The sequence below is a fragment of the Pinus tabuliformis genome, chromosome X (genome assembly GCF_031772625.1).
Source record: "Pinus tabuliformis cultivar Carrire ecotype Pingquan chromosome X, CPIR1, whole genome shotgun sequence".
Classification (NCBI taxonomy): Eukaryota; Viridiplantae; Streptophyta; class Pinopsida; order Pinales; family Pinaceae; genus Pinus; species Pinus tabuliformis.
Genome location: NC_142308.1, coordinates 448,401,778 through 448,421,899, shown reverse-complemented (window position 1 = coordinate 448,421,899; position 20,122 = coordinate 448,401,778). Strand labels below are relative to the sequence as shown.

The 20,122-nt window shown below is 36.4% G+C and overlaps 1 protein-coding gene across 1 annotated transcript; it reads right to left on the bottom strand.

Moving 5' to 3' along the window:
- Positions 1-14,824: 14,824 nt before the first annotated feature.
- Positions 14,825-15,724, bottom strand: LOC149140508 (uncharacterized). Its single transcript, XM_089451000.1, has one exon. The coding sequence runs from the start codon at positions 15,722-15,724 to the stop codon at positions 14,825-14,827; it is 900 nt and encodes a 299-aa protein (XP_089307126.1).
- Between the last annotated feature and the right edge of the window lie 4,398 nt (positions 15,725-20,122).

Genomic DNA, 20,122 nt, shown 5'->3' with positions numbered 1-20,122 from the left:
AGGAGAGTGGATGATTCAGGAGCAGCAAGGGTCAAATTCATATCAATACTATCATCGACCTTATATAGACCCACATTATCATAGGGCGGTTAGCCCATGAGATGCAATATTAGACAAAATTTTGTTTATCTTTTGAACAGATTATTGTATATATTGGACAAAATCTTTTTTACAAAGCCCTGCGTGGCAAATATGTACATATAAATAGTAGAACTATAAACGAACATCATGTGCGATGTTTTTGGTTATATACTGATATTATAGACCACATACTGAGCCCACAGAAGGCTAACTGATGCTATAGCATATGCATAGTGCATCTACAATATGTAATTTTTCAAGTTAATGAAAGATTACGATTTTTCCAGTGGAAAAAAATGCATTATTTATAAATGAGAAAAAGTGTAAGTTAGATTTTCAAGATCACATTTTTCGATTGTATTTACATGGAACTCAATACTTTGGTTGATAATTTATCAAAATAGACACTCTATTTAGTTTAGGACTTTAGCCTAGATTATTCTACTTGAGTTTATAAATGGTTTTCTTGTCAACATTCTTTCTATGTCAACATTTTTTTCTTGGATTAGTTTATATGTATTATATGTAATTTGCAGAGCCATCTCCCATACACCCCCAAACCGCAACCCGTCGGAGTGTTGGGGGATCTATTATACATGGTCAGACTAGATCACATAGTCATACTAGAGTGTTTGCTGCACTTGTAGATCCTTGCTCCAACACAAGTCGGAGTGTCAGAGATAGTGCTTCTATCTTTGTTGATGAAACTTGCTACAGATAGTGGACCTTCTTCACCTGTGACATTTATACATATTGCATTTTAAATCCTCTTTAAACTTTATCCGTTTATGTCTTGAAATAGACTTTAATTTTTAAATCGTCTTCAATTGATGTGTTTGAATTTAATGTATACGTTATTATTGTTCTAGTTTGTTATGTATATATTAAATTATGTTTATGATTTGCAGATCCTCAACAGGGTCAGGAGAGCATCAAAGTGAAATGCCGATCCCTCCATGGAATGACGCTATATCCAGTGTCACAATTGAGGATTTTAGGGCCCAACATACATGGATCATATGAGATTTGGATAAAATCTCTTCTAGTTCACCTACTAGGCATAGTTTGTCTCTGATGTTGGATAACTCAACAAGTTAATTGATCCATACCAGAGGGAAGGCCCATAAATCCACCTCCTATATTATATACATAAGATTAGGAGGCTAGAGGTTAGAGGCCCACATACTTGGAAGGTAGTGAAAGATGCCACCAAGAACATTGATATTCATGGAGAGTTGTTTGACATCCCTCCGGAATGTCGTGTTAGACATGCTAGTCTAATTCCGCTAAAATATTTTAAGAATATTGATGTGGCCCATTTTTTCTATGATCAATTCATTGCAGCTTGGGGCTAGTTCCCGCACCATTTTTATATGTAGATTTTGTGCTACATATGAAGCCACATTACACCAGCACCGGATCTAAGTTTTATGGACCTCGTTTGGGACATAGTTATGACCGTGTCAGGCTTGTAGGGACCCCGCGCATGTAGCACCACCTTCGATATTGTTGTCACGACTATCATTTAGCGTGGTATTTCCGACGAAGCTAGAGCAGTTGTCACAACTTGGTGCTAAGACTAGGAATACCATTGAATATAGCATGTAGAGGACATTGGCCATTGCACATGTCACATTGCGTGGGGAGATAAGAAAACCACCTTCAATGCCTCATGGCCCACTAGTTGCATTACATGATGATTCATATCTCGAGAGTCTAGGTCATGACCAAATTTTGTCATATGCACATACGTGTCATATACCAGCTGTGACACTTCGAGTGTGCACGACCCATGTGACATAGACCACGTACATATATATGAGACTTTTGACTCTTATCGTCAAATTTTACATTATTTATATTAATAAGTTTGTATCAGATTGAATTTATATTAATAATTTCATGATAACATGCATGCACAACCCAACTACACAGATGATCTTATGAGGTCATCTGAGGGGGCAGTTGACTAGTCAAAGCAACCTCCTCTAGTGCATGTTTCCATGGCTCGGTCTCCTCCACCTCCACCACCTCATAACACTCATGAACTAATAGTTGAGGTGAATTTTTTTATTCATAATATTTCAACAAAAAAATTTTAAGTTACATGTATGCATGCTAATTAATTCGTAGACTAATTATAATTTGTCTTTGTCATTGTGTACACAGGCCCAAATGCAGAGGGGTGTCAATGTTGTAGTTATGTGGACACATGAGTGGGATGTTGGGTATGGAGGCATTGAGCCACAGGAAGGGCATCATCAAAATGAGATTGATCAGACCCCCATCCCACCTAACTTCCATTTGCACTTGACTGAGTCATAGGTAGGGGACTATTTAAATGCACAGTTCAAAATCATTTATTTCCATATTGTTTATATTTTTACAAATAATGTTTTAATTAATTTTAATTTGAATCTCACTCTGCACAACAGAACACACGTAAGAGTTCTAGAAGTGATAATTTCTAGAGTGGACCATAGATAGTTTGTATATTTTTAGGCCCATTTCATAGGGCATATTCACATGTGATGTACAAACTTTGTATATTTTCATACATGGACAATTTATGGATGCATGAACATTATTTCAGTTTATGGATGCTTATTATTTCAGTTTGTGGATGTTCATGTGTATAATTTAATTTGTATATATTTTCATATGGATAGTTTATTATCATACATAGCTAACAAGATAACAATTTTGACTTCTCAAGAAATAAACTAAGAAAATAAGTACAATCTTAACCTATGATGTAGGTCATTTTGATACTTAAAATGAACTAAAATATATGTTCATTGTTAAAGCAAAATACACAAATATGATTGAAATACATTTTAAATTTAGTTTTAAAAAATGTCTTCAATTGAAATGTTCAACTAATAACTTGTTTTATTAAATTTTATTTATTTAAGGTCATCTACAACAACTTAGTCATAAACATTATATGAGTCCTATGTATTGGAATTTAATATACCAAAAAAATAGTTAATGATATGTTATTCGATAATTTTATATAATTTTATGAACATTCCTAAATTTAGTTTGCTATTAAATGTTTCAATCAATTCCTTATCTTAAGACATTCAATTAAGAACATTCAAGAAGTAAAATTTTACAAAATAACAATTTTGAATTCTAGTTTCATAGACGCATGAAATAATTACAATACTAATAGTTTACATCTTGAAATTTGAATTAAAATCATTGTAATTTTTAACATACGTTGATTTGGCACTAAAAGACACTTTCTACAAGCCAATATTGTAACTAAAATTTCTATTTTGTAAAATTTTACTTCTTGAATGTTCTTAATTGAAGGTCTTAAGATAAAAAATTGATTGAAATACTTAGATAGACAAATAAATTTAGGAAAGTGCATAAAATTATAGAAACATATAATTAATTGTTTAAATTAACATACGTTGTTTGCACTAAAAGAAACTTTCTACAAATTCATTATTAAATTGATGTACATCATATATTTTGGTTCATTTTAAGTATTAAAGTGATTTGCATCATAGTAATATTGTACTTATTTCCTTATTCTATGAAACTAGAATTCAAAATTGTTATTTTGTAAAATTTTACTTCTTGAATATTCTTAATTGAATGTCTTAAGTTAAGGAATTCATTGAAACATTTGATAGCCAACTAAATTTAGGAATGTTCATAAAATGGATCATATCAACTTGGTTGTTATATACTGAAATGGATTTTCTAGAAACCAAATATGTATGACATGTATATAGATCTATAAAATTTCTTGCATGCTCAACATGAATACTATACACATGACATTTAAAAAATTTAAGATGACAAATTTTAATTAAATCTAAATCTAAATCCCTATTGATTCTAAAGCACCTCCTTGAAATTTGGTGTACTTTAGAAACTTAAGCACCTAAAGGAAACTAAAGCTTATATAACATATATGTACACCATTATGAATCCATCCTAGATAAGAGGGAAACATTTCTCTATTCAAAATTACAAAATTACAAGAGTATTCAACTATCACATTTATAGATTACAAAAATCATACATTTGAGATCTCTTATACTAGATTAGATTACACTTGAATGCTATAGACTCAACTTTAGGGCTTTCCATTTGCATCATCTACTCATCTGGCCAATGACTCATAGGAATGCAAGTCTCCATAATACGTTCATGGTTTGATTCTATCATCTTCCATCTCCTTGGCTGGCCTTTCTTTGTTTTTATTTCTTTGAGATTGATCTGAGATGCTATGACTAGATGATTGTATTGACAAGATATATATTCACACATAAAATCTCTATAAATGATGTGATCAATCTATTTTTTAACATTTTCAAAAAAATTTCCTATCACAACCATGTCACCAATTTGGTATGTGAATTATTCATCTTCATATGGTCTCACCAACCTAATTTTCACCTGTGTGCATCGCATCAAATAGTAGGCCACATTCTCATCATTCCTTGTGGGGTTAGTGACAGCAAAAACATCGCCTACAACCAAAATACAAAATATGTATTAGTTAAATACGTACAGGATTTCAATTAGTAGATGAAATTGTTAATGATAAATGAGCCACATACCTTCCCTTACAAGATCAAATACTTGATCATAATCAAGTGAAATAATGTCCTCTTCATTATGCATATCTTGCCATGTCATAATTGGATGAGGTACCTTTGGATTAAGAGGGACATATTTCCATCCTTTCATGTACCATGTTTTTCACGGTGATCAGGTCTACATCCATCAACACCAATGAAAAACTCACAAAAATATGTGAGTTTTCTTGTCTCGATGGAAAATATTTCCCCCATGTCTTCGCTATACATTGATTGTGATTCTCTTGTTCCTTCTATAGTATTACAATACCAAGGAATAGATTTATTCACATTGCCAAGTTCAATATTCTAGAAGAACCTATGCATAGGCCTTGTAGAATCATGACCTTCATGTCCTAAATGGGATCTACACCAGTTGACCATCTCTCTTGACGATTTGAGTCGATCTACATCATGAATCATTTGGTAGCCCTAAGTGCTCGCTTTACATAAGAACCTACACCATCATGCTCACCCTTTCCATGTCCTATTTCAAAGTAGCTCCAAGTATGCTAAATTTGTGTCTTCTTGTATAGTTGACTCAACCAATAAAACGTTTGTGTTGAATTGAAATGCCCTGCATGACCATCTAACCATATCCAATGCTTCCTGAATGATATGCTTTTTTTCTAATGATCCATAAATCAGTTCAAAACAATGTTGCATGAAAAATGTGTCATGATCATGATCATCATTTATGTAAAAGTGATACTCCTTAATCACATCACGTGACTCATCAGTGCTATCCATACCATCAATGTTCAATTGTGCATGTCTGTATAAAACATGTACTAATATGGACACTTGGTCTAAGTGATAATACTCACTCTGTATCTTTGTCTGAGGAGAAAATGTGTAATTCTAAGAAAATTCCACCACTGATAAGATTGTGCCTGTCTGAAATACTTCGGGAGAATGCTTAAATTTTAACGCTTTCCACCTAGACATATGTGAATGTTTGGTATATTTATAGATATGGTTTTGAAACACCCCCGTGAATTGTGAAATAGGAATCACGTCCTCAACATAGTTGATCCTCTTAGGTGGTAGAGTTGAAGAAGATGGTTGATTTCCCATGACATACTCGCAATGATTCCATGTGATGGTGGCATATGACATCCTAGAATAGTTGGGAAGCAATAAGAAAGTTCCTATGGAGCAATGTCAAATCACCACATTTAATGCATCTTCTCCCATCTATACATATTTTCTTGCAATAGAACTCTTCTAGCTCCCTTATGCAAAATATTGATGAAACAAAATCATGCATTGTAGGAGGAGGAGGGTCGTCGTGATAATCCTTCTTGTAAAATTCCAAGAAAGTGTCATAATGAAGCTTAAATTCAATATGATATCGGCAGCAACACGTGTCACGGATTGTATTAGGCTTAATAAACCATGTATTCAAATTTTGAAACATCCTTATGTATATCTTCACATGTCAATTGCTTTCTTTAAATTCCTCGAATAGTGCAGCTTCTATCATTTCTACAATGTGCTTAGCATGTTCCTGATACTCACCTTTAGCTATGATATGTTGTACGACATGATTTCTATCTGGAATAGCATGAGAATGGCTCTCCCAAAATTCTACCACAAATTCTTTGATTCCTATAGTAAGCTTGTCTTGGTAGGGTTTCCTGGTGAAAAGAGCCTAACAAGAAGATTCATAATTTTCATTCACTCGAAACTTGAATTTGGTATGTTTGTGCAATGGCTTTCTCGATACATGGAGAACCTTTGACATTATTGCAAACTTTTGTTGTCTTTATGTACTTGGTGCAACAATAATAGTTGTTCTTGCCCTGCACGTAGCTTGAACATCGGGTTTTCTTGATTTTCCAAACATAGTGAATTCCTTTGACATATTTTCAGTGACATTCATACTTGTATTCTTGCTTTTAGAATCTTGGACACCCAAAAGCTTTATGGCATGTTTTAGTTTCTTATGTTTGATCAACCCGTGTAGTATTTGGGATTGTGCAACAATGGAATGTTTCTCAAAATGTTGTCGAATGATGTTATTGACATGGTCTCTAATAGTGAAAGCAGGGATAGGCCCTCCAAGGTTCTCTATTATGCTTGCATCCAAATTTTCTTCCAATAGTCTACCCCTTCACAAAACTTGCAACTCCTTGTTATCCTGTCAACTTGAGAGGAAACAAATTGTTCTTCCAGTGGTTGATTAGCTTGATAGGGAAAATATTCTTCCTCCACTGGTACGTTAGCTTGACATGGCACATGTTTAAAGAGAAGATTTTTCAGTGAAAATCACATCATAATTCATTTGTCGACGCGTTTCGAACCAACAAGTGTGGTTCATCATCAGGACAAGTTGAAGAACTAGATCATGGCTACAGGTTAAATAGAGAGAGAAGATCATTCAACAGCTATATTTGACCAAGAAACGACTATATTGGATCAGGTAACTGAACTGGACAATGAGATAGGGACAGGGAAAAAATAATTAGTTAGTTAATTAATAAGTTATTTTTGTTATATTTATTTCCATTAATTATTAAATGTAATCATTTGTATTTAACTAAATTGAGTATAAATGAATAACTAATTAATAGACCTTTTATTATTATTTAAAACTATATAAACTATATACAAACCTTATATTATTATTATATGCAATAATAAGAAAAAATTATAAATGTTTATTAAATGGATAACCTAGTTAGTTAGGTAATTAGTTAGGTCAAATATAAACGTTGAATGAGCTGCTCTCTCTATTTAACCTATATCTATGATCTGGTTCTGTAACTTGTCTTGACAATGAACCACACTTGTTGGTTCGAAACATGTCGACAAATGAATTACAATGTCATTTTTACCGAAAAATCTTCTCTTTAAACTCGACATGGATCACAGAATCCTAAATTCAACAATGGCACATGTTGTTCCCATAGTGATAATTGATCATCTTGATAGGGTGCATGTTCCTCTAGTGGTTGATCAGGTCCATAGGGCACATATTGATTATCATTTGGTTGATTAGATTGATGGTACACATCTTCTTCATCATGTGGTTTTTAAATTTCCATCGCTACATAGTGGAATACAAAATATAATTTTAAGTTAAGTGAATCATCATCATAAGACAAGTGAATAATAAATATACACAAGTTTATTTAAGAAATCACCATAGGCGGAAGGTCATGATATGATTTGATATTAGGAAACTAGGTAGCAGAAGTTGACATGGACCAAGGGTTATAAGTTCAAACATGGAAATAAAAGGGTTTTGAGTTTAGGGAAAGATGGTTCGAAGAAGAGCACACTAGTAAAGGTATCGGTCTCTGTGTCAACAAAAAGGGTGATGCAGAATATGATGAAAGATAAAAGAATTCATAATCAATCAATACAAATCAATTTGGAAGCTAACTTTTCAATGTAAGTGTACTTTATCTCAGTATCATTCAAATTTTGACTCAAGTAGTATATAAGGTGTTCATCCCCTTGGTCATCCTATTGAGCCACTACCATAACAATGGTAGTAATATATGTAGCAAGATACAAAAAATAATATCGTTGATAGTCAGGGGGATACAACAATGATGCTTGAACTAGGACATATTTCAAAGCATCAAAATCTTTTTGGGCCATATCATCCCAATGGAAGGGAACCCCTCTTTTCAGTAGGCGAGTAAATCCTTTCATAAGTTTTGCATAACTGTGAATGAATCTCCATAGAAAGTTACCCTTCCCTTAGAGGCATTGTAACTGAACAAATGAAGATGGTGCAGGCAAGTCAAGGATCACTTCCACTTTGACATGATCAATGCAGATTCATTTTTTTGACATGTACAAATCCAATACGTCTACTGGACTGAAAAGAAAAGACATATTTGTGTGGATTTAATCTCATGTTATAATGTCAGGTCTTCACATTGGATAGGTACTCATAGGAAGTGACAAATCTAGTTGATAAACTTCAAATGTGGTTTCAGAGGGAGTAAATTTTAATGTACCCTCGGTAGTTTTTGTTTTATTATTCTTTCAACATGTGTTGCCTCAAGAGGTAAAGGAGGCAATATTTTCATCTTACACAAGTGACAAGGGTGTTTTTTTTCCATGGTTTACTGATTAATTTTAAAATATTAAAGACACAAATCAAAACAAAGGGCTAACTAGGTAGATAAGGATTACCAGGTCAATATGAACTGTGGAATAATGTTTCCAGTACGTGAATGCAATCTCCCCAAATGTTTTGTCCAGTGTATCATAGATAACAAGGAAGCTGACTCAGTTACCTAGGGTTGGCTTTCATCCTAATTGGGACTTCCAAAATATACCCAGAGGTACATGGAAGTGCATTCCGTGTTAGTGTTATATATTATGTCATGTACGATAGGAAGTATTCTAATCTACTTTTCATACATCGAGTGTCGTCTAATATACCTGAAGGTATGTGGAGAACGATATGATATACTTACATACATGGAATACCAACTACCCCCGGAATGTAACGTAAAAAAGTAACGACAACTCCTATGTTTAAAGACGTCATAACACGTCTTTCGCCTAGACCTTTATGTGTGTCGTTAATGTTTCAGATTCTCCTTAGGTTAATTGAATCAATTTTAGTGTTGATCTTCAATTAGGTTTTAGTTTCAAGGATCACAAAATGAGCGATTACCAAATTGAAGGGCCATTATTTCATGAGATAAAACAAAATATATATCTATAAATTCATACAAATTTAATCAGCTATAAGATATAATACATAAATGCACACTCCATTGATACAATAAAGAACATATTCAACTAATTTTGAAGTATGTTAATATTTGAAATCCTACTATACAAGATCAAACTAGTTGGAAAAAAAATCTTCATTACAAGCACCATAGCATTTAATTTTTTAAAACATGTAACTAAAATTATCATAAAACAATAGTAAGAATATATTTCTTAAAGGAAGAACTTATCATAATTATAACGAATCTCACAATTACAAATAAAAAGTGGAAGAAATGTGGGATGAAAAGGACAATGAAATTGTTGATAAGAAAAAAAAAATCAAGAGATAGAGGTTTTAGTGGATTTAGAGAACAAGGAATATGCTTCAAGGTCTTACCAATAATGAATGTACATTGTTATCATTTGTGGTGAAGAGGGGCACAAATGGTTTGAGTGTTGTTTTTGGGAGAATGTACATGGAAAATTTAGCATAACAATCAAGTAGGGCACACGGAGGGGTAAGAGAATTTAAAAAATTATATGTTCTACAAGGAACCTTTTTTATACATGTGCAAAGATGGATATCCAATGTCTTTTATGCTTTCAATTATTTTCATCAAATCTCGACAAAGTTTAAAATAAAGAACTATTTTTTACTTTTGAACCATATTTTTCAATATGTTTCAAGATTATGTTTGTTGAGAAACAACTAGATGAATTTAATCGATATTAGATTGTCACAGTCTAAGAAGATTAACATTGTAGACATTTCTAGTATATCATCAATACATGCATGCTAATTTATTTCTTTTGCATTTATTATTTATGAATTTAATATTGATTGATCGCATGAGTCTTACATGGAGCATTATAGTTATATGCAATAATACACTCCTTTTTATGCAAGCATGAATCTACACTACACTTTTCATGTCTTTAAAAAAATTGTTCTTTTAAAAAAATTCTCATAACCTTCATGTGAGAATTGAAAGAAGAAACTTATGAGGTTTTCAAAGGTAGGGATCATCATTTAGGATTCAAATAACCATTAAATTTTATATATAATGATAAACATTATGAAAGTTTAATGTTGTTAAATATATGTTTAACAAAAAATGTCTTCTCAGTTCATGCACATTGGATGTAGGGATATTCTTTTTTTTTTAGACAAAGTTCGGTTGCTATATATTAAACTGAAAAAAAAGAAGGCAGTTTTCCATACATAAGATGCTTCCTGAGCATTCTGAATCCAAGGAATTACAAAAAAGTTACTTTCCCTGATTCTTACTTTTGTTTTACTGCCCCTAAGACTGCTTATACTACTGTAAATTCTTACAAACTGCAAGCCCCAAAATTTACATCTACAGCCCATGACTAATCTATGTCTATATGACTCATCTTCCTTGCAGTAGACCCTTCTGGGTCCATGTCTGGTTCGTTCTACTTTTCACTAGAAGAGGATGATGCATCTTTGAGTTTTTTATCCATCATAAACTTGAGGATGGATATCTTTTCTTCAGCATGACTGCATCTGTTACTCAAATTGTTAAACTGTTCATGCAGGGAATGAACTCTATGCAAGAAGAGATTCATCTCAGCCCTGTATTTCTCATGGAGAATTCTACATTGTTCTTCAAGCCTAGTTTCCAAACTGCGCACTTGATCCTCCAGGGCTTGCTGTTGTGCACGCACCTCATCAAATTATGCTTGTAAGTCCCTGCAATGAAAGCACTGTTCTGGACGCTCCATTGGGTCTGGAAAATGATTGTAGGCGCTAATCAACTTCTTATCTCGGTGCCTCTGAGGACTTTTCTTACTACTGGTGAGAGCCTCCTTTCGCGCAGTGGCAGCACCTCTCTTGAAAATGCAGAAGCCACTTGAGGGTATAACCTCGAGCTTGAAGAGACTATCGCAAACAGCTTGGAGAGGAGCAGCAGCTATTCCACTCTTGAGACTGTGAATACAAGTTTCTCCTGTGGGGAGATGAGTCTGGACACCAGGGGCATATAAAGACTTTTTCGGTATGCTGTGATGGGAGGAAGATCTGCGCTTCCCAATGTTCCACCGCACCTTCCAACGCATATCTTGGCCAGGATCTGGGATCTGATGGTTAGGACGATTTCCTTCTGCGTGATGTCTGATTCCCATGCTCCGAGTAGATTTCCTAATCTGGATTCTGATACAAGTCCTTTCTACCTTACCTACGCTGTCCCCTGCGCTGTTGATCTGCCTGCAGTCATGGATTCTGTTGATTACGGTTCCCCTAACGTTGACTAGCTGCGTAGTTCTCATGGTAAAGGTTGGAAGGATGAGACGTTATTACAGCTAAGGTTGCCTTTGGAACGTTCACAGGCCTTGTTGGCGTACTTGTCAGCATCTTTATTTAGTCCACGTAATATATGGTAATATCGGACCTCCTCCAGCAAGTCGTGAAGGATCTGGTTCCTACAGTTGATTTGCTGCAGTAGGGTGTTTGGCGTGCTCTGCCTTTGCACCATGAGTTTGATGATGATTGCTGAATCACCGAAGACAATCACCTTCTTAATTCCTATCTTGATCAGTTGGGTGAGTCCTTGGTACAAAGCCAATCCCTCTGCCCTGTTATTGGATAGTTCTCCCAGCCCCCATTCAAAATGAAGAATAGTCTCGCCATTGGCATTGCAGATAAGACCCCCTGCACCTGCTAGGCTGGGATTTGATTTTGAGGCGCCGTCAAAGAACATGTAGAACCTATTGCAATTGCTCAGCCAGAGTGCGAATTCCTCTTCCTTGAGCCTCAGTTTCCAAACGCTGCTTGTCTCCTTCGATTGTAGATTTCCTTGCCTTGGTGCCTGGATGCTGGTTTTGTTTCCTTGTACACAGTTGATCAAATTTATTTCTTCAACGCTGTAATTGGTGGCCTCGATCTTGCCTTGAGTGTGAACTATAATTGCTTCCACCGCTAAATTCTTAGCTTTGTGACACATGACTCTAGTATTGCATCCTTTGTCTTGAAATACCTTTCTGTTTCTTGCCAGCCAGATGCACCAAACAAGGGTTAAAGGTATAGTATTCCATATCCTTTGCGTTAATTTGCTCTTCTTTTCTTTCCATGGACAATTTTTCCTCCAATTGTAGACGGTTTCTGCAATGGTTGCCTTTGGTTCCCATGTGACTTCCCCGATTGAGGCCATCTGTCTCCAGCAATCATCTGCTACCTGGCAGTCTATGAACAGGTGTTGTATTGTTTCTTCAGCTTGACAGCAGTTTGGGCACCTGGACGGTCCCATAATGCCCCTTTTTTTTAAGTTTTCTGTTGTTAGAATCTTCCCTTTCAGGAGAAGCCAGAAGAAGAATTTGACTTTAGGGGGAGCTTCAGCTCTCCAAACCAATTTCCATTGACTCCATATGGCCTGTGGGAAAGTGCTGTCGCAAAGATGTTGATACCCTGCCTTGGCTGTGTATTGAGTTCCCGTGGGGTCCCAGCGATAGCCATCTTGCTTGCCTCTTTGGATCGGAGCTTTACTTTGTAGAAGGTTCTTTAAAGCTACTACGCTTGTTTCTAGCTCTCTAGGATAATCCGGTAGTTTCCAACCTGCCCAAGCTTGAGAATGGTTTCCCCAATGCGTTATTTGAGCTAAGCACCATATACCTCTGTCATTAAGCCAACTAATGGCAGGAGTTGCTTCTATGTTTGATCCCATAGGTTGATGTCCTAATATTCTATCAGTGGAAAAATTAATGCTGCTCCCCCCTCCTGGGACCTTTGATATGTTTTGGGACATAGAGGGTATGACTTTCTTGCAGAGTTTCCAGATTTTTGTGCTGTCTCTATTGGGAATATTGGTGTCCAAGAGTTGATGCCTTGTGCTGTTCAGATACTTGGCCTCTAGGACCGTCTTCCACCATGCTGTGGTCCCTGAAATCAGTCTCCAAATTATTTTAGCTCCAAGGGCTAAGTTCAGCAGTTTTGGAGATCTTATTCCAAGCCCTCCTTTCTCATGAGGCTGAATGACATTCTTCCAGCTAACCAGATTGAACTTTTTTTTCTCCGTTTTTCCTCCTTGCCAGAGAAAGTGTCTAAGAGCTCTTTCCATTTTTTGATGGAAGGCCATTGGAGCTTGGTACAAAGAAAAGCGATAAATGGGCAGAGAGGACAGACCAGATTTTAGAAGTACAAGGCGTCCTGCTGGGTTCAGCCACATAGATCCCCATTGTTGGATTTTTCTCTTTATTTTGTCAAGGATTTCATTCCATGTATCGGCTTTCATAGGTCCCATACTCACCGGCATCCCTAGGTATGTGAAGTGGCTCCAGTTTAGCTTGTATGAGACTCCTAGAGTGTTTGCAATGTTGTGGATGGTTTGAGTTGTTGCGTTCCATCCATAGATGCAACTTTTTACCTGATTAACTTTCCCTCCTGAATAATCCATGAATTGATCTAGAATCTTTTTGAAGCGCCTTGCTATGGTTATGGACGCTCCTCCCATCAAGAGGGTATCATCTGCAAATTGGGAATGATTGATGTTCTTTGTACCTTGCTCAAATTGGATGCCAGTGATTAGGCCAATTCTTCGGTTGTAATCCAAGGCTTTGCTAAGAGACTCAGCCATGAGAATAAATAAGTAAGGGGACAGGGGGCAGCCTTGTCTTAGGCCTCGAGAGGATTGGAAAGCAACACAAGGTCTACCATTGATCAGAGGGGAGATCCAAGGATTCGAAATGCAGGCTTTGATCATATTAATGAAGGAGAAGTTGAATCCCATTTTATGAAGCACTGCAAACAGAAAGGAGTGTCTAACCCTATCAAAGGCATTGGAAAGATCTAGCTTTAGGACAAATCCTTTCTCCTTTAGGCTTATGCTTGAATGTATGGCCTCTTGCACGAGAAGGATGGAGTCAGAGATGTGTCTATTGGGCAGAAAGCCTCCTTGGTTTTCTGAGATCAAAGAGGAGAGAAGAGGCTTGAGCCTTGTTGACAGAATTTTTGTAATTATTTTGTATGCTGAATTGCATAAGGATATGGGTCGAAATCTTGAGAAGGTAGAGGGCCTGTTTTCTTTTGGGATTAAGGCTAGATGGGTTGAGTTGGTGTATCCCCCCAGTTTGCCTTTCCGTAGGACCCAACGTATCATCTTTAGGAGGTCTTTTTTGATTAGCTGCCAGTACTCTCTGTAAAAACTAATTGGAAACCCATCAGGTCCTGGAGCTTTGTCTGGGTGAAGACTCCAGATTGCTTTTTGAACTTCTTCTTCTTCTACTTCTTGAGTGAGCCTGCTGTTCGTTTCTTGAGTGACTTCTTTAGTCATGTATTGAAGTATGCTTGAGTAGTCCTCCTCACTTTTGTCCTCTGTCAGGAGATTTTTGAAGTGGTTGGTGGCTGCTTCTTTTATAGAGTCCTGGGTGTCGTAGCTGTTCCCTTCACTATCTCTAATTGTACTCACAGTGTTCCTAGTCTTTCTAACTGTAGCCTACTTATGGAAATAAGATGTATTTTTATCTCCCTCTTGCAGCCATAACTGTCTTGACTTTAGCCTCCATTTGGTCTCTTCATCCCTTATTGTTTGTCTCAGCTGGGAGTACAGTCTTATCTCATTTTCTTTGGCTTGCTGGGAGAGTCCAACAACTTCAATATTTTGCTGCACTTCCTCAAGATTTTTCTTGATGTCCTTTTTAATCAACTCGGGCTCCTGGTAATTAGTCTTTGCCCAAGTTTTAAGAGCCTGTCTAGTTTGCTTCAATTTTGTTTCCCAGATATATGTCGGGGAGCCTTCCACATGCTGGGTCCAAGCCTGCCCCACCGCGTCTCTAGCTGCAGGGATTCGATTCCAGAGGGAACAATATTTGAAAGGAAGAGGTCCAAGCTGGCAATGACTATGCAAAGTGAGCATTATTGGATAATGATCCGAGGCGGAGGTGTTGAGGATGTTTGACTGGCCAGTAGAGAAGGAGGACAGATATGCGATATTGATGAGGAACCGGTCAAGCCTCTCCATGATATTGCCTGCTCCTAGTCGCCTATTGCTCCAGGTGTACCTGCGGTTCTTGGGTTTTATATCAACCAAATCTTGCTCCTGCATAATGTGCTCAAGTCGGTTTCTGAATGGGTCTGGGCTGAAGTTTCCCCCTCTTTTCTCATTGGCATGCAAGACCAGATTTAAATCCCCTGTAAGAATGAGATTGTTGTCTTGGTCTTCTTCTATATTTGTTTCCAAAGTGTTCCAGCACACTTCCTTTTCCCTGTATTGATTCAGTGAATAGATATTGTATATTTTTACAGTTGTTCCGGTGTCCTTGCTTTCTAGATTAACACTGATCCAGTTCTGATGTATTTTGGCAAAGTTGCAGCTCCATTTACTGTTGTCCCACATTGTTAGGATGCCACCCGAGGCTCCTCTTGCTTCACTGGCACAACCGCTGTAATGCTTTTGCTGATTGATGATGCTGTTGATTTCGGATTGATCTTGCTTTGTCTCTTGAATAAGGATGATTTCAGGTTTTTCACTTTGGATTAATTCCTTAAGGGCTGCTATCTTGGAGGGGTGCCCTAATCCCCTACTGTTCCAGGATAGCATTTTCATCATGATTTACCAGTAGCATGGAGAGGTGCTCGCCTCTCTTTGCCTTTGTTATTGTTTTCTTTATCCGAATGTCCAAGAATGAAGGATTCTATAGGAGTCTGAGATCCCATGGCAATATCTTTCTGTGCACTTTCTTCTCTATGCTGTTTAGCCGATTTTCTGCCTGGCCCGTGTTTTTTGGGTATATCGCTGGGTGCTCCATGATCCTTTGATGAACTTCTGGTGATCCTAGCGGTGGGGGTGTCAGGGGAGGGTTGTGAGATATGAGGGGGAGAGGGATGAAGATGTGGATCTGATGGGGAAGTATCCTGCTTGGTTTCTTCCTCAGAGAGGGCCGCAAAAGGGTTAGAAGAAGGAGGAATGGAAGGATCTGAGGGTCGAGGGGGTGAGGAGGGATGATGAGGAGGGGGCTGCTGAGAGGACGAAGAAGGGTGCTGATGGGATGAATGAGGATGGATGGGTTGTTGGAGGGAAGGCCCAGGGGCTTCAGATTCCAAAGGTTTCAGAGGTGGAGATGTTTTTTTCCTTTTAACAGATTCCCATTGCCCTTCTTGCTCTTCTGATTCTACATTTATTATTTTAGTGCATCTATTTGCAAAATGTCCATATTCGTGACATACCTTGCATTTGAAGGGTATCTGTTCGTAGTCCAGCTGCTGAATATGGCACCACCCATCTACTTTTAGTTTGATTGCTTCCGGTAGTCCACGTCCCAGATCAACTTCAACACAAATCCGCGCACAAGCCTGCATGTTGTCCTTGGGTTCACTGCGATCTATGTATTTTCTGACCGCGTTTCCTATTGCTTTGACCGAATCATCACCCCAGCAGTGAAGAGGGAGATGGGGCAGCCTGACCCAGACTGGAACTGCGCTTGGTATGTCTAGCTCTAGATCGAAATCCGGGGTCCATTTGTTGAGATAGAGACCCCTGGAATCCATGAAGTAAGGCCCGTTTCTGAAGATTAGGTCCTTGTCTTCCTTAGTTTCGAAGTGAAAGGTAAAATATCCTCTGCCATAGAATCTGATGGATATTTTCCCTTGGGTCTTGTATGCACAATTTCGTTCAACCCACCTTTGCACTGTTTTGGGCGAGGGCCATAGTCCTGTAAATTGCCCGATTAAGCCTTTCTCTGCTAAGGAGATGGCTGCCATGCGAGGGATAGTCAGAGGCAAATGAACTTCCTGTAAAACATCTAATTTCTTCACAAACTTGGTTGTTGTTGGCCTTGGTCTTTGCTGTGGTAGAGATTTAACCAGTTTGGAGAAAGCTTGTTGCAGTTCCGGATCCCCACCAGGCGGATCCGGAGGATCCATGAAGCTGAACGATCAAGCAGCAGCAGGCGGGTTCGATGGCAAGCTCAGGCGCATGCGCGCGCACAGCAGCAGCAGCGATTTTCAGTGGATGTAGGGATATTCTTGCTCCTTGTATATCTTGCCACATTTTCTCTATTTTAAATCCTACTTTGGATATAAAACATTAATCAAACTAATTTTTATAGGTTCTGGAGCACCTATCTGACAACCATTTTTGCTAATCCCTCTTACAAATAAATTGTCATGAATTGTAATTCATGTAAATAATATATGAAAATTATGTTCCAATGGTTTTCTTTAGTTAAATCACATCCTTAGTTATTGTGGGTTATCTTAAACCATTACAATTCAAAGGTGATTCATAATTTTCATGAATTCAAGTGGTTTCAAAAAATTCTAATAAACCATGGTTTCAAGTATTTTTCAATAATTTGCATGGTTTCAAGTGGTTTTCTTTAGTTGTTGTTACGTATCATTTTTTAACTACATGGTATTACTTTCAATGCTTATTTTATCTTAATTTTATTATTTCATTCTCCATATGTCTCTGGTTTTTAATCATATTTCTTAATGCAAACAAAATGGAGCAAGTAATATGAGAAGTGAGACAATTAGAATTACCTGTATTTGCATGAACTTCTTGTTCTCTCAATGTCTGGTGTCTTTTTCTCATCCTTTCTCTAGCTTTATCTCATACTTCCTATGTGGATGGAAATTTCTTTCATTTTCGAGATCCAAATCCCCAATTTCCCATGTTTGTTATGAATCTTTGTGTAATTTCCAAGCTATGTTATTTCTCTATGAAAGAATGTTTGTTGTTTTTTTTTCACAGTCAAATTTAGAAACAAAAAAATTTGTTAATAGTAGAGGCTCGATTGAGCGATCCCTTGATATGTATGATCCACCATTATTGCCATTAATAAAAATTTGGTAAGGTCGCTAGTGGGCTAGCTTTTAAGGCTCGATCAAGCTGTTGGTTAACCACATATGCCACTCGATTAAGGGTTTCTTTAACACTTGATCGAGCAATGTGAATTTTGAATTTAAGTGCTCGATTGAGAATTTAAAGCGGTTGATCAAGCTCTTGAAGTCCTAAAAATTGCAATTTTAGCACCTCTTCTGCAAGATTTCTCTACAACCCCATTTTGTACCCTATCGGATTTAGGGCAGAAATTGTCCTTAAGTGGCGGAGTTGATCACATTGGATTCGTGAAAGAATCCTCTATCCAATGGCATATGAATTTGACACTTTCGAATTCATATGATATTTTTCATCTAATTTCTTTTAAACATAACACTTGATATTTTTTTGGACAATTTCAAAGGGGCTGAATAAAAAATCAATAACATAAAATATACACAATGAAAAAATTTCAAAAAATACCACTATCTTTGTTTATGAATCCTCTTCAAAAGGGTATTCTTGGTTTTCAATTTATTTAAAGAGTTGAAAAAAAATATTACGTGAACACGTGTCTCCAAAATGCAATTGAAATATTACTTCGCCAACTTCGAAAAAATAAATAAAAAAATTGCATAAAAAAATAATTTTTTAATATAAAAAAATTATTTCTCTACTTGTAGATCATTCTTATCTATATATATATATATATATAGGGAGAGAGAGAGAGAGAGAGAGAGAGAGAGAGAGAGAGAGAGAGAGAGATTAAATTACTCTTTTTGGACTAATGTATGCTACGTGAACACATGCATATCTCTTAAGTTTTGTGAAGAAATTTGCAAGGACATATATTGTACTTAATAGAAAATTGAGAGATTATATGGCACTAATTTTTTTTGCAAAAAATATCATTAGGACAACAACATAATTCTCCACATATTTTATTTTTACTCCAAATCAAAATTCATAATTCTTACATGAATTTTGAGGGGTGCAATTCAATAGAAAAGGAAAAACTTGAAATTTCATTGTCACATTTGGCCCAAAAGTGTAACCCATCTTCATTCTCTCACCCTTTTGATTGATTCCTTGATTACTGAAACCAACTTAATTGTTTCCTATTGGAGTAACTATATCTATAGCATAATCATGTCAAGAAAGTATGGAATTTCATTTCCTGAAGTTACACAGCAGATGAGATTGTTTCCTACAGATTCAAGAAGTGCTTCAATGATAATCTAATGAAAAATGGAATTTGTTTCAATTTCTTCTTTAGGAACCAAGATTATTCAAAAATAAGTTGAAAAAACCTTAGGAGTCCTAGGAGAAAACACTAATCAAGTGAATTTGAACTCTACCTTTATAAAGTTGTCCCTTTATAAAGTTGAAATGGTGAATTATAGATTTGTGTGTGTGCCATAAGAGGCTACCAAGTCATGGAAAAGGGCACCCCGATAGTGTTTCAGGGTTATTTTTACCCTTCGAATATATATTTTACCATAGATCATTATCATGCATTGTCTAAAAACCTATAAGTAAAGATGATTACATTATTTGGACTTTGCCCAATCTTATACAATGTAGAAAAGTGCAAAGATTTTCTAAGCATTCTATCTCATAGGTAGAGTATCGAAACTACACTAATAGGCATGTGTGTAGATACAAAAGGATGGAAATTTATTTCCAAGGAAAATTTCATTATTAGTGGAGTAACCAACCCATCAATTTCATCTAAATATTGATGTTTCCCTTTCCTCCATTTAACTTGCATTATCATGTTTACATGTCAGTTTCAGATGAGAGTCCTACATCAATTAATTGGTAGATTTTTATATAAGAATTAGTTATGTTCCATTTGTTGGACCAAGTTTAAATTCATTTTTTTCCAACATGAATGTTTCATATATTCATTTTGTTGAACCAAACTCGTGACATATATTTCCAGCCAGGATGTTGAATATGTTTAGCCTT

What these genes read in the sequence shown, in the direction of transcription:
- LOC149140508 (XM_089451000.1), bottom strand. Translation starts at nt 15,724, where the DNA reads ATGTGGGACAACAGTAAATGGAGCTGCAACTTTGCCAAAATACATCAG.